Source organism: Drosophila suzukii, chromosome 2L, assembly GCF_043229965.1.
Source record: "Drosophila suzukii chromosome 2L, CBGP_Dsuzu_IsoJpt1.0, whole genome shotgun sequence".
Classification (NCBI taxonomy): Eukaryota; Metazoa; Arthropoda; class Insecta; order Diptera; family Drosophilidae; genus Drosophila; species Drosophila suzukii.
Genome location: NC_092080.1, coordinates 24,967,680 through 24,982,904, shown reverse-complemented (window position 1 = coordinate 24,982,904; position 15,225 = coordinate 24,967,680). Strand labels below are relative to the sequence as shown.

At 45.6% G+C, this 15,225-nt stretch overlaps 4 protein-coding genes across 4 annotated transcripts; all 4 read left to right on the top strand.

The window, feature by feature from the left end:
* Positions 1–9,103: 9,103 nt before the first annotated feature.
* LOC108019235 (uncharacterized) lies at positions 9,104–10,049 on the top strand. The gene has a single exon (XM_017087034.4). It carries the CDS (start codon positions 9,177–9,179, stop codon positions 10,047–10,049), a length of 873 nt encoding a protein of 290 aa, XP_016942523.2. The 5' UTR covers positions 9,104–9,176.
* Positions 10,050–10,353: 304 nt separating this feature from the next.
* LOC108019236 (uncharacterized) lies at positions 10,354–11,148 on the top strand. Its single transcript, XM_017087035.4, has one exon. The coding sequence runs from the start codon at positions 10,372–10,374 to the stop codon at positions 11,146–11,148; it is 777 nt and encodes a 258-aa protein (XP_016942524.2). The 5' UTR covers positions 10,354–10,371.
* A 434-nt stretch (positions 11,149–11,582) lies between these two features.
* On the top strand, positions 11,583–12,419 carry LOC108019237 (uncharacterized). Its single transcript, XM_017087037.4, has one exon. The coding sequence runs from the start codon at positions 11,583–11,585 to the stop codon at positions 12,348–12,350; it is 768 nt and encodes a 255-aa protein (XP_016942526.1). The 3' UTR covers positions 12,351–12,419.
* Positions 12,420–12,498: 79 nt separating this feature from the next.
* LOC108019032 (uncharacterized) lies at positions 12,499–13,455 on the top strand. The gene has a single exon (XM_017086645.4). The coding sequence runs from the start codon at positions 12,616–12,618 to the stop codon at positions 13,369–13,371; it is 756 nt and encodes a 251-aa protein (XP_016942134.2). The 5' UTR covers positions 12,499–12,615; the 3' UTR covers positions 13,372–13,455.
* Positions 13,456–15,225: the final 1,770 nt, after the last annotated feature.

Below are 15,225 nucleotides of genomic sequence, written 5' to 3'. Positions count from 1 at the left end.
AACAGGTTGTGGCAACAACAAACACAGCGTTGACAGCCAAAGTGCATCTTAATTTCTTGACGATGGGCCACGGCCCAGTGGTCAGGGAGTAACTCCAGCTCCAGCTCCAGGTTTCCGAGTCGGACTGGGCACGCGATACTCGTTTTGAACTGAAAAATGCAACAACTGACAGTTGGCTTGGCAGACAGGTTGACAACTTAGTCAAGCGAGGGAAACGTAGAAGTCGGGAGGGAGAATCGGGCTGGAAAGATAGGCAATGTGGAATAGATGTCTCTCTGAAGGGCGGTTCCTGACAACATGTTTGCAATATGGATAAGTAAACCGCATTTATTCATTTGAGACATGTTGATTAGCTACCTAGCCGATGAGGATGTAGATCCAAATTAGATGCTCGCATTTACTTATATTTATTTTCCAAATTATGGATATTGCTTTAACAGCAATAAGGCTGCAGTCGAGCGATCAACTTACTTAACCATACACATGAAATAATTTCTTATGGTACAATATATTTATATATTATATTATATATTGGACGACCTGAGTGTAGAGATATTTACAGAGGTTGTGCTTGTTTGTTAAGAAGGTAAACTGAAACCATATCTACCAAAATTCCCCGCGGATTGGCTGCCAGCACCTCCCTTCTGAACTGAATTCCGCCACGTATCTGGGAGCAGGCCAAGGGCCTTTTCCAAAATCAGAAGCCCCGCCAAACCCCTGTTCCGATAGGCGAAATCGCGGTTCAATAACTCAGCAACGTAAACAACTTAATTAGCAAGCAGGGAGCAGCAAAAAGCACTTGCACACCAAGACCAAGAATGTTGGGGGGTAATTAATTTCGAACGCATGCCAAAACCAATCCTGGTTGCTGTCCACCCGCTGATTATTATGTGAGTCCCACATCGCCGGCTCCAGTCCCCCAGATCGGTTGTCTGGTAGCACTGCTCCAAGCTTCAGCTTTCGAGTATATGTTTTTGTATATTTTTTGTGGGTTCGCCTACACGACTACGCGAGGGGTTTTAGGGGCTCTCGAAGCGTTGGCGGTGCGTGCGTTTTTTGCCTAATTAATGGCTGCAATTTGTAAACGTCGCGAAATGCGCGAAAATGTATTTGCCAAATGTGAAGCGGTTGGGGCCAACTTGGTAATAAGAGACTGGTATGGAAGGGTGAGACTGCAGTTCTCTTTTTAAGGCGCTGATTGATCAGCAGTCCATGCTGAAGCAGCACCGCCTTTCCGGCACACAGGAAAACATGTTTTTAAATTTCGTGGCCATCGATTCGTTCTTCCATCAAATTATATACCTTTTTCAGTTTAACTATTTTACTATGTCTATTTCAGTTATGAATTATTTAAAAATATAAATTGAAAATATTTAATAAACAAATCATTTAAAACATACCAATTTTAATTGACTTAATTTGTTAATTACCTTAATTCAAAAAATGCTCATTACCATCGCAATCCTTAAGCATTAAAACATCAATATTTTCTGATTTTTCCCCGTGCATTCCCAACAACGATAACGATGATGATGGAGATGACGATGCGCTGCATGCTGATGAACGATCACCGGAGGACCGGCCTGGGTCGACATCGACGCTCACCCATCAAACCACGTAGCGTGATAATATTTTTGCGAAATTATTCGACTGGCATACATAAGCAGCACGCGAGCGCCATAATCCATAATCCATAATGTCGCCAAGTGTCGACCGCTGATCGTCCATCGCTGATCTCGCCTAATAATGTTGTCTCGTCAGTTCAACGGCTTGTGACACATCAGAGGATTGCGAAAACGAGGCACAAATCGAAGAGAAATGCGCTGAATTGAAATGGAATCGAGTGATTTACGAGGCAATGGCCGACAATGCCGGGGAATAATTCCGAATGTGATTTTGGGGTGTAGGGCCGCTTGATCTCGCCGGGAACTGCAGTCGGCGATTTATGGCCCCCATAATTGTCATGGCCGTCTGTATGGCCAACAAGTAGCTACCGCTTGGGGTCCCGAGAAACTGGACCCTGGTGTACGGATATACCGACTCCGGAATATGGCACACCACCAGCTGGGCTACCGTTTAAGCTTGATAAGGGACAGGGACACCGACGCCACATGTGGCCGGCGAATCTGCGCAACAAGATCGCAATTAATTCACGCGGATAAATCTTCAAGTGCTAACTACATGACAACAACAAAGTAGTTACACTTCTTTTCATACCCCACACACAAAATCACGAGCTCTCGGTCTCGTGAATTCCCGGTCTCTCCTCTGATTGCATTCTGCGGCTAAAGATTCGGCTGGGGAGATTCTGCTGCGGAGATTCTCCGGGGGAGATTCTTCTCCACGGTGCCTTCTGTTCGGTGTCTGTTCGTTTAATTTCAATTTGTTGCCGCTGCAAAATTTATGATGGTTATTAGCAAAAGACGTGCGGCCAGCACATTCCTCATCATGATGTTCGGCCTCCTTTCCTTGGGCTTCCTGTCGCCTCGCACTCAGGATCCCTTGGCTACCGAAACCGAAACTCCATTTTCTGCACGCCTGCGCAGCAGCAACTTGCGACTTGCAGCTCGGCCAACGTGCGGTGGCAATGTTTACTCGCCTCAGACAAATTTCATTGTAACCCGAGTAACTTGGTAGTGCGGCCGCCTTGGCTTTGGGCTTTCTCGGCTTTCTGTCCTTCTTTTGGCCAGGCTATGTAGTCGCCTTTGTTGCGCCCTGCCGTTTGTCTAGGTAATTGCGTTTATAGTTTGTCATGTTGGCTCTCTGGTGAGGCTGATTTGGGTTGGCTCTCGGTTGGAGGTTGAGCTTCTGTTACAGTTTCATTTGAAATCGCCCCGCCGAGGACTGTAAGCCGGCGCTTGTCTTGGCTTATCAAGATCCCCTGATTGATAGGCGCTCAAGTGTTTACGGAATTCATTTACACTTGGACAAAAATTATTTTGATTTGTGCCATAGTGCCATTAAAGTTAATACGACTGTTTTTTGTTAAGTACTTTAAATGATTTAATTTGGTGACACCGACAGATATTTAAAATTATTTTTAAATGGACTAATTAGAAAATCTGTCTATATTTTTGTCACACTTTTAATCATGTTGATAAAAAGTATAAGGCCCATAGAAATGTCAGTTGTACAAAGTTAAATCAGAAGTTTTAATTACATTTTCCTCGTAAATCAATAGATAATCCTGGGACATCAGTTGATATGCATTATATTACATATGAGAGAAAAAACATATTTTTATTTACAGAAACATTAAAAGTTAGAAATATATATCAGCTATAAGCAGCACTTTGCATATAACATTCTTTATGCAAATCTTGTAAACTAATGTAAACCCTTCTCATGATCCTGCTCATTGCGGATGCCTGACACAGTCCCAGGCCTGCTATAATAAATTATTTAATTAGCACTTATTACCATTTTTGATCACCTCTGTCGAGGTGCGTGGCAGCCCACCAAACTATCGGATAAGATCGCCAACACGTCGGTTGGGCCGGCTCCGTGGATCATCACTCATAGAGGCGATCGGTGGGGGTCTCGCGGTGTCGGGGTCCCCAGCCTCGAGGGTGTGACAAATTTTCGGTCATCCCGTTACCGATTCCCCGGATGGCCGGAAAATACTGATCTCGGTGTGTGGCTGGCGACGATCGACAAATGCGCTGTTTACCTGCAGCAACACGAACTCTGGATGGCCCAGAGTAAAGTATCCCCATCCGAGAATCCATTAAGTTGTTAATCATATGCGCAGCGAGGCTCCACCGGGGAGTACTCAGTGTCCTTTTCGGGTATCCTTTACGCCGGCTGGCTGCCACAATTAATATGCGTCCAGCGATCGTAATCAATTCTCAGCCAGCGCGACGCATAGTCATCGTAGAACTCGTACCGCTGCCAGCCCGAACACGTGCGGGTCATTAGTCGCAGTCACGCATTTTGAGTCGAGCCGGTGTCCGAGATGGAGTAGGGAGTATGGAGTGGCACAACCCCCACCACTGACCATCCAGATCCCATACCACCTCCGCGCGTCCACTTAAACAATCCGCCGACATGGGCGACTCCACCTCTGCGGCATGTCCGTTTCGTTGATTTTAGTAGGAAATGATTTGGTACGCTTCGTTCAACTTGGATTTTGTTTTCGGCCTTTGGCGCTCAGCTGCCCTCCACGGGCTGCAAATTTTATGAGTAGATGGAACTGAATATGCTGGCATCTCCACTTCTGCCTGTCGGTTCTTTGTTGGGCTTACCTTAATGGGTTCTAATGAACCATGGCAACACTGCCAACCAAACAGTCGCCTATCAATGGCTACTGATTCAGAGCCATGGGTGTCAACCATCAGTCAGTAGGGCGAGGATCCGGAAAAGCAACCAAATTCTTGCTTTTCAACTTTAAATCCTATTGGATGGCATGGCATAGTCAGAACTTTAACTGTAGCTGAATTTCAGTAGACATTTATTAAAAGAATAGTTCCAAAAAACATAAAATCATTCAAGGGAAATTTAGTTGCCCTGTTGTTAATCGATATTTAAGCAACAAAACCACTTGAAGAAAAACATAATGAAGAAAAGAAATTATTAAATAAAATATAACATTTTTAGAGTGCTTAGGCTTGGGTGTGTCTTTTTAAGCATTTAGTTACTGAAATCAAACAATTTACCACTGTCTTCAATGCATTAACTTGGAAAATTACAACACTTAATGAGTCTGCCACAATCAATTTCCCCAGTCACGTGCGAGGAAACCGCGCAGCTAAAAGCAAACAATTTAGATCCCATAATATCCCATGGTACACCCCCTAGAACCGACCCGTTAAATCGATTCATATTCCTAGGGCTGCCAGGATATGGTCTATAGGGCACCAGTAGTTTGGCTTCCTTGCGCATTTCACGATGGCAAAATGCCAACAGTGAGCACGCTTTTAACCTTTTCGCCCTGCAGCGAACGATTTCTTGTAGCTTCGATTAATGGGTACTAATGCACTGCTAATACATTAGAGAGGCTTTGGGCCTCAAAATTACTGGCACGTGCGGACAAATACCGACAAATTTGTTATGATAAATAAACAAACAGTGACACATATGAAAAATATATATATTTATTACTAATATCTGACAACAATTTATGCGGCCATTAACAGCGCCAATACAACGTGTTTATTTCAACATTCTGCCCAGCCATAAAAAGTAAAAAAAACGTAGCCAAGGGGGAAAACAAGCAAATGGAAGAAAGAAATAAAATAAATAAATATTAATATCTTGAAAATCAATCAAAATTCAAGGCATAACCGTTCGGCCGGCGCGTTCCGGTTGGACGAGTGCAAAATTCGCCCATAACCCATAAACGGTTCATAAATTCAAACACCCACGAAAAGTATTATTCACCCAGAGCGAGTGCAAACAAAAGACACTCAACAATATGATTATTCGAATCGATCGTCCGGCCGGCGGATTTGTGTGGGCCTTCAGTGGGTCAGTTGTGGGTCTCTGAGAAAAGTGATAGTAATGGATCAAGAATTGAATTATTAGGGCTTTGACTGAGAGTAGTTTACTAAGTACTACCTCCTTTTTGTTTCAATATCACCTTTTGGCCAGTGTGTTTTATTTATATCATAAATTACATTTCCCCCGTTCTACACCTACATATAAAATATGCTAATGTATTTCCTTCAGTGTTGATATATTCGGTTGAATTGAAGAGGAAGTTCTCCAGTCTCCACCCCTTGCTTCTAGCACGTAAATTTATTCCACTAATAAAAATGTTGAAAAAATAAATTAGCGAAATTCCGGAAATTGTAACAAATTAACATTAGCACAAATGTAATTAGTAACGCCGTGTTGGAGGGCGCTTTTTATACTCGGTTCATTTTCCGTTGCGCTGGACATGATTCAAGTATTGTACACTGCAGATATTGTATCATAATTAGAACAGCATAACTTTCCATGTTACTTTAAGTTTTTGTGGTTAAAAAGAAGAAGAATTGTGGAAATTCATTTTTAGTTGAAAGAAAAACCAGTTGCATAGGAAATAAAATTGTAAATGCACGACAGGTGGCTAGCTCCAAAAACACTTCCATGCCTTGTAAAATTTTGATTACAATTTTATTTGTATGAAACCTTTTCACTTTCTGGTGGGTGTGTGTTTGAACAGCTTGCCTGCATTGTTGACACAATATTGTTTATTTGCTCAACTTGTAAACATTTTCGGTGACGAACTAGGAAGGCACCGAAACAGCAGCCGTCGAATCAGAAGGTGTTATACAATAACTCATTAATAACATTAATAACATGTAATGCTGGACAGGGAACCATGCATTACCAGCTGCCTCGGAGCTGGATTTCCCGATAAGATATAGCAGGGAAAGTCATGCAGAACTTCCGTTTCAATGGGGGAGTTTACGAAGGGGCTGCGAGCATAATTACCCGACTTTCCTAGCTGCAAGCTCCATTTGAGCTTCCGTTCTGGAGCAAATGCAGCAAATTTACCAATCCCTCACTCCGGTTCCCCGCCCCAAAAATGCATTATTAATTGCTTTGCCTTTGATTTATCTAAGGAACAGGCTCCAGCCGACCTCAGTGCCGGCACCCCTGAAACGCCTGAGCCCCCGAACCCCCTAACCCCCAGAAACTTATGCAACCCTTGGAGCATTCGCCATAACGCTCCACTCGCAATGTTTAATTGTGGAAATGAGAAATATGCGGAAGCGTTGACGATTCCGCTCCAGCGTCTGCTGCACTTGTCGCATCACTTGATGCGCCCAGCCCCATTTTCAGTTCCAGTTCCAGTTCCAGCCCGTGTCCGTGTCCATGCACATGCCACTGCCCCTTTCCCTGCCCGTCTATATCCCACCCACGGGCCACCCCATCCTCCCCACCACCCCTCGTTAGCTGGCATGTCAGCGGCATTGTAAGCCCTGCTACGCTGAGAAAAATACTAGTCACCTTTGGATGTGTTTTAGTTGTTTCCGAACTTTCTACCCACGTTTAAAACTAAGAACTTGTACGAGCATTCAAATAAATTTACTGATAAACAACAATTCTGCTGGTAAAAAGGCTTTAACCGACAGTAAATTCAGACAAACTTTGTTGGTAAAAGGGCTTAAAATTCCATCATTGGATTATTGTTCACAGTACTGAAGTATACACATTTTTGTGTGCAGCACCACTACCACTAAAAAAATGAGTTCCTCAAAAAACCCATCTATTATACGTGGCATATTTTGTCAGTGTAGCCAGCATCTGTAGCTGTCTATTCCACTCCCACACACGCAGGGTCGCCACTTGCCGCACTGCCCCGCCCCCTGCCTTCCGCCTCCCCGCCGCCCGCCGACTAAATGACACAAAAATATGGGCTTAACCGGAAACGGATGTATTATCTGCGCTAACTGCGCTGCCACACACAACAGTCAGTCAGAGCCGGTCGGGGCTGGGCTGGGCTGGGCCCAAAAGTCGAGCTGGGGCTCGGTCTCGGGCTCGGGCTCGAGTCGTGGAACTAATAGAATATTATAAATCGTGCCCAGGGCACATAGAATGAGACAACCTGTCTTCTCCACTGACCCACGGATGACGGTGGCCCCTTCCCTCCGCCGAAATCTCCGGACAGTTCTCGTTCGTTACGCTTCTGTAAGCTTTTTGGCTTGTGCTTTTTGCGGCTCCCGAACATTTCGTGTTCGCATGCAAAATCCCAAATGGAGTTAGGGCTGGGGAAAGTCGGTGGGGGAAATGCCGTTAGTTTGCCAGGCGGGGAGGGGGTGGTGGTGGCTTAGACCCGGCCTGGTCCACTGCATACGCTTGCATGTCGTTGTTGTCAAGCACTTGCCGCCGCTTTCACTTTCCTCCCGACCTCTTGCGGGCCCTTTCATCGCAGTCAGTCCATGGCAAAAAATGAAAACCGAAAAAGTTACACTATGGGTACATTGACCTGCACTGAAGAGTCCGTTGTAGAACATGCACACTGCATATGTATATATTAATCCCAAGGCCAGAATCTGCAAGAGAAAAATCAATAGTCAAGACATGAGAGTTTTTAAATTACCTCAGGCTGCAACGACTACAACTATTTTAGTGGATACTTTAACCTAAGTCCAAATGTTAGATGCATTTTGGCAAACGGGAAAGTGTAAGTAATAACACTTAAAGCTTCTAAGCCTTCTACCCTTTTTAAAAAGTTCTTAAAGCTTAAAACACGCTCTGCTTCGGATTCCATGAAACACAAAAGTAACTTTAAAGCAATACATCGAGATCCGAAAAACTGGACCGTGTTGTACTTTCCATCGAATCAATAATCCAATCAGGAGGACCAGAAAAAGTTAACGATTTGATTGGCAACTCAAGGGTTACTTCCTCGAGTAGTAACCGTATCTATTGCACGGAGTGCAGCTGCCAGATAACTGACATTCTCCCCGATCGTCTGCTCCCTTGGCATTTGCATGTCTTTAGCGGGGATCAAGGATAAGCGTAGCCAGCTGATTGAGATTGAGTCATTCCCGAACAATGCCGTCCAGCCGTCAGCCATGAAGCATCCACCGTCTGTGAAAGTGATCGTGATCGAGGCCGCAGATGCGGCACTGAACACATCTCGGGAACTTCTTTCTACTCCTTGTCTGTATCCTTTGCGTGTCACTCAAGCGATCAGCAAAATAACAACAAACAATGTGAGCAGGGAAGGGGAGTAGGCTTCCTTTGTGGCTGTTTTCTTAGCTTTGATCGCAGCTACTTAGCATTTTCCACGCTGGCTTTGTAGTCTTCGTGGATTTTCGCATGCTTCGGAGAGTTTTCCGCCCTGATCGAAAGGCATAACACGGTTAAGTTTTGGAAAATGTAAAATATTTATGCTCGTCAACACACCAGAATTATCTCTCTAGTGAATCTTAATCTTGACGTGAAGGCAATACATGGTTTCCGAATCTCATTCAAATCCCAAGTCGCACCTTGCTATGAGAGTTAACTTTCTTTATTTTTAAATTAAGAACTTATAAATATAAAATATTCTTTAAATAATTATAAATAGTGTAAAATAAAATATAACAATTGTTGTAACAACTTTGTTACTAAACTTTAGGGTTATAAAGAACAGGTACCAGGTTCTAGAGGATGGAATGGCCTGGACTTTCATCTAGCTTGGCCTTGAACATATTGTCAAAATTTAGCAGTTATTGCCCCTCCAAGAGCTCCCAAAGAGAATGATCGGTGGCAGTTCGAGAAATTACTGGGTGTTTTGGCCGCCTGCCCTTCAGCTGCTCAACTTTCCTTCGCAGCAGCAGCAGGAGCAGGTCCCCCGTCCGGCGGTTCACTTTGAGTATCCTCCGAGTCACCAGCTCCGCATAGCACCCCATCGCTTGAGGGCACCACGGGCTGTTTCCGATGGCGATGCCCCCAGTTCCCAGGATACCGGAAATGGGCCCAAGCCGGAAGTGATTTTCATGCGGCGCTGCTACATGATGGCCGGCCTATTCTCAGTCACCACCGCGATCATGGCAATGATCCTGTCGAAGGCCCTTCCTTTAGAAGCCGATCTCGTGCTGCCCGGCTTTATTTGCGGAGTGGTGTCCCTTTTCGTACTGTTCGTGCTCTGCATCGGAACCAAGTGCCGGAAGTTCTACTGGTTCAGTTTCATCCTGGCAGGCATGTTCGTGAGTCTTGCTGGCGTGAGCATGATCCTGGTTCTCCTGGAACGCAACCTAGTGGTCGTGTGCCTCGCCCTTCTGGCTGCCTCCGCCGTGATTGTGATCTGCTATTTTGCTGGAGCCTGGCTGCCCAGGATCGTTCTCCCAGGCGAGGCAACCATATTGCTCCTGGTCTTCGTCTTCGTGGTGGCCTCCATCTTCGTGCTGATCATGTTTGTCTTCACGAACAGGAGGATCTACCAACTGTTGTACTTCATCTTTTTGGCCATTATGGTGATTCCCACAGCTCTGTACCATGCTCAGGTGGTTCACGGCAGGCGGTTCAAGCTTCCCGTCTACGAGTTCGTTATTTGCGCCGTCACAGTCTATCTGCACTTTCTGTTGTCCTTCACAGCCTTTTACTACCTTATCTGGACACCCAGGTGGTGAGCATTTCTGGACCTATGGTTTCTTCAGGTGGCTGGACACTATCACAACGGCTGGAGCTTAAATGTGGAAATTCGGATGGGATTTGAGTTGAGTATACTGTCTTTGGCTAATAAAGCTTACATTTTTGATATCTTTTTTAACGAAACTAATTGAATAATGGTGGGTTCCAGACAAGTCTTCCAGCTCAATTTAAACGAAACTGCACATATAGGAAAAATGTTCCATTATAAAAGATGGGGAAGGGAGCAGCTTTGCCGAGAGGCAGTTGTCAGGGCGCAGGCAGACCCAGTCTCGACACTCGATCCACAGGGATCACGACGGGATGGACAACATCTACCACCAGGACAACGTCCGGCCGACGATCGCTGATCTGGACCCGATGACCCAGTTCATCCGCAGCATCTACAACCTGAGTCTAATCGTCATCGGAGTGACGGTGGCCGCCTGGCTGCTGCTCCTGGTGACCAATGTCCACCCGCACCGGTACCTGCCGTTCCCCACCTACGTCCTGGGCATCATCATATTCGTGGCAATGGTGACCATGCACTGCCTCCCCAGACTGTCCTACTACTCGCCCAGCAAGTGGATAATGACGAGCCTGGTGGTGCTGTGCACCATCGTCGCCGGCTGCTGCATAATTGACGAGCTCAGCATGCTGACCATCAGCCTGGTGATGATTGGGGTGGCCCTGATCATCCTGGTGCTAAACTTCTCGGGGGCCAAGTGCCCGCAGGAGTTCCTGCCCGGCGGCGTCTGCTCCACGCTGCTGATGATGGCCCTGCTGCTGGTCCTGATCGCCGTAGGAATCGCCCAGCTCTGCACCGGGAACGTGGAGTTGCTGGACGCCTTCGTCAGCATCCTGTTTGTAATGCTGATCATCGCGATCCCCATCCAGGCGCAGTTCAACCACGGCCGCCTGGACGTCGTCGAGGTAATTCCCAGGGAGCACCTTATGGTCTGCACCCTGACCTTGTACCTGCACTCCATGATGTTCTTCTGCTGCGTATGCTACTTCATCCTGGTGGACGAGAGAAAGGCCTCCACCGCGACAACGTTGGATCCCAGGAATGGGATGACCGTCGAAAATGACTTCGATTGAGAAATCCTTCTGTGTTAATTCTAACGGGTCCGAGTTCGCCGCGGCATAGATCCAAAGACTTCAAAAGTCCGTGATCGAGGTTGATTATTGGACCCAGTCATTCTGTCTGACCTTCCCGTACTGTGTAGTCTTGCTTTGATAATATGAAATTGACAGAAATGTATTCCTAATATCGCTGTGATAAGGCATTAAAAATAGAGCCGAGAATTTTGAAAAATCAGCATTGCAAGAAAACAAATTTCATAAGAATAGCTACAATTATAAGAAAAGGCCATATTTAGCAAGAAATTAAATTCATATTACAAAAAAGTAATCGAGTTGAGCTATTGGAAAATATGTAGGAATTCTTTACAGACCCCAGTGCATTGTATTTAGGCAGCCACGTTTAATTTGTCAAAATCCCAGTAAATTGGTACAAAATCCTTGGTCAACACATGAATAACCAGAATGCGCGTTGGGCGCCGTACGGCCTTGGGGGCGGAAGAGGCGGTGCCGAAGGCCAACCGCCGGAGGGGCCTGAGATCATAGTCATCAACGAGCGGGAGCTGCGCGCGTTCATCTACCGGGTGTACCTGTCCACCGTCGGGCTGTGCCTCCTATCGGCGATTCCGTGGATCGTCCTGTCTGCGCTCGTGGTGAACGTGTATAAGGATATTCCGGTGCCGCCGTTCGTGTGGCTTCTATTGTCCCTGATCATCCTCACGGTGCTCAGCTGCATCCGGCAGACGCCCGCCCTGACCCTGTTCTGCTGGGGATTGGTCCTGGGATCCTTGTTCTTCGTCACCCTGTACGGATCATACTACATGCATCTGGTGAACGTGTGGGTCCTCCTGGTGGCCATGGTGCTCGCCGGCGCGCTTCTGGCTTTGCTGCACCTGTACGGGGCCAAGAGTCCGGACATTCTGCTGCCCAACCTAATCTGCACCTGCTGCGTCTTCCTGCTAGCCACCATCACCATGGTCGTGCTGCTCATCCTCTTCCTGGTCATCCACGACCTGCGCTACATGCTCGGCTTCGCCATTGTCTTCGTCATCCTGATCATCTTCATGGCTCCCTTCCAGGCCCGCTACATCTGTGGAAGGCTGCAGCAAGTGCCCTACGGGGAGACCGCCAGCTCCGCCAACGGAATCTACCTGCACTTCGTCTTCCTGCTCTGCTGCATGCTGATCTTTGTCATTTACTACAGGTCGGTAAATAAATGAGAGGGACAGTTCCGTTTTGGTGGTAGTCTAAGTAGTAAGGAAATATATCTAAGATGGTGTATACTATAACGGATGTTGCAAGTTTTTTATTTAAGAGAAATACTTGCTTTTTACTGTATTGTTCTTCGCAAATTAGATACAAGTTCCAGTAGGCCTTCAGAAATACTGAGCCTAACAAACGCCTTCAAAGATTATACACAATCCGAGCAAAATGTAGATATACATCATACTTACGTTTAACTTTCCGCCGGGAAAAGTCTGATCGATGCCTTGTTGTTCGCGATGGCGAAGGACTACGGAAGACCCCTCGGATGCGAATGAGCTGCGGGTATTCGCACACACCGTATACATTAAGGCGGTAGTTCTGTGTTCCGTGTCGGCCTTTCTGCTGATGATCATCTCGTCACTTAAGTTCAGCGTAGTCAGTGTACTTCCGGTTCCGCCCTACATTTGGCTGCTCCTCGCCCTCGGCATCCTGGTGGTCCTCGCCTGCCTGCCCGTTCGACGGCTTCGCAAACTGGTGATTTGGTCAATGGTCTGCGGAATTGTGGCTCTCGTAACGCTGACCGGGGCGTGCTATGTGAGGGTCTACGACGTCACGGACTTGGTGATATACATAGCAAGCATGTTGCTCGTGATGATCCCGTTGCTGATCTGCGGAGCCAAGTGTCGTAAGCCGTGTCTTCCGAACGTCCTCTTCACCGGAGTGGTTGTGTGCCTCTGCCTGGTGGCACTCTTTCCGCTGGGCATCCTGGCGCTACTCTCCCACCGGTACTACTTCGTGGCCTTCTCCGCCGTCTTGTTCGTCATGGGGGTCGTCATCCTCCCCTTGCAAGCCCAGTTCATCCACGGACGCCTGCGCTACGAGCCACTCGACCTCGAGCCGATCTGCTCCCTGGCATTTTTCATTGACGCATGGATCTTGGTCTTCTGTATATGCGTGTTCGTTTGTACCATTGAAGTAGAGCTTATTGGCGACTATCCGGAGCACTTGGCAGGCTTGTCTACTGTTCCTAGGTAAGCGTGGAAGCTCACCTCATAAATACGTTTAGCAAAATAAATACTTGTGTATCAGAACTGATGAAAAATACGGAGGTTAAAGTACAAATATAACGATTTAAAACTCATTACTATGATACGCTACTCACTTAAAACAAAACAAGGAAGAACGCTATAGCCGAGTATCTCGACTATCAGATACCCGTTACTCAGCTAAAGGGACCAAGGAAGGAGGAGATATGCAAGCAGCAAAGCGAGATATATTGCGACACCGGGATCTCAATATATGGTTATGTGGGCGTCAGACAGATTTATCCGTTATGGGCGTTAGAGTGGGCGTGTCGAACTATTTTTGGGTCAATCGATAGGTGTTAACGGGACTAAAACATTTCAGTAAAAAAATATTTTCTATCATGAAAATTGTGGGCGCCACAGGTTTAGGCGTTTGTGGGCGTTAGAGTGGGCGTGGCATATTCGCGTGATAAATTCTCTATCTTTGATAGTTTCCGAGATATAAGAGATCATATTTTAGATTTTTTTAAGGTTTGTGGGCGTGGCAAAAATTATTTGAGTCAATTGATAGGTATTGATGAGAACAATACATTTCAGTTAAAATTTATTTATTAGCATCAAAACTGTTGGAGCCACCGTTTTGGGCGGCTTGTGGGCGTTTGAGGGGGCGTGGCACCCTGCTGAATCAAACTTGCGCCGCGAAAGAAGCTTAGGAATCTGTATGCCAAATCCAAATAGCCCAGCTCTTACAGTTTCCGAGTTCTCAGCGTTCAGTCGGACAGACGGACATGGCTAGATCGACTCGGCTAGTGATCCTGAACAAGAATGTATATAATTTATGGGGTCGGAAACGCTTCCTTCTACCTGTTGCATACTCTCCGACGAATCTAGTATACTCTTTTACTTGACGAGTAACGTCAGCACGAGCCCTTTCGCGTTCTTTCTAATAGTTATAACACCCTATATCATTTAATTTGCTTCTAAACTTCTATCCCTGTATTAAAAACTAAAATCATAGCTCATTTTCTTTAGTCTTAGTTGATCTATGTCTTGTCCTTTCTTTATTTGTCCTATGTGCCTTCCTCGCGAACCGTAATTGCCCGAAATAAAATGGGTCCGCGCATAACAAGCACGTGCTTGTGGACGGCAGTCCACGTAGTGACGAAGCGCACCAGGAGAATGAACAGGCGACTACTGTATATAGCCGCAGAATTGAAAATCTGCAATGATGATCCGATCATAACGAGTGATACAGCAATTATAAGGTATTGCAAAAACTAAAAAGATTGCTTACCAAGACTTTAGCAGTTTCAATTTGTTTAGAAGAAAAAGCGATGAAAGCATAAAACTGATAATTTTTTTAAAAATTGAAGCTGTTGCGGCTGGTAGGGATAAATGGCCAGGCTATTAGCCAAGTTATATTCTTACTGAGAATTCGCGTTGAATGACATGTTATTTAGTATTAAAATCCGATGCTCCGTTTAAAAGTTATTCCAAAATTATAATTTTGGGGATTTTTCGAAATGAAAATGCTTGTCCCTTTGTTTGTAGGTTTGTATGAATCCCTTCTTGGTTTTAGGGTCTTGGGACCCCTATGGGTGTATTAAGAAGCTTGATATAAAAAACCTTTGTTCTACGACTTTTAAAATAAACCGGTTCCTTAGCGGGAAATCCAAAAAAATAGCTGAATTTTAAAAGCTTATAGTTTCTAAACAACTTATGCTACATATACGTCAAATATGACGCTGAAAAGGTAATAGAATTTGCTAATCACGCTACCTTTGCTTAATTTGTCTTTATACACTTTTTACACTTTATAACCACTTTTTGCCACTATGCATCATTAATTTGTTGCGAAAAAATT

Coding starts and splice junctions, on each gene's coding strand:
- LOC108019032 (XM_017086645.4), top strand. CDS start 12,616: ATGCCTTGTTGTTCGCGATGGCGAAGGACTACGGAAGACCCCTCGGAT.
- LOC108019237 (XM_017087037.4), top strand. CDS start 11,583: ATGAATAACCAGAATGCGCGTTGGGCGCCGTACGGCCTTGGGGGCGGA.
- LOC108019235 (XM_017087034.4), top strand. CDS start 9,177: ATGATCGGTGGCAGTTCGAGAAATTACTGGGTGTTTTGGCCGCCTGCC.
- LOC108019236 (XM_017087035.4), top strand. CDS start 10,372: ATGGACAACATCTACCACCAGGACAACGTCCGGCCGACGATCGCTGAT.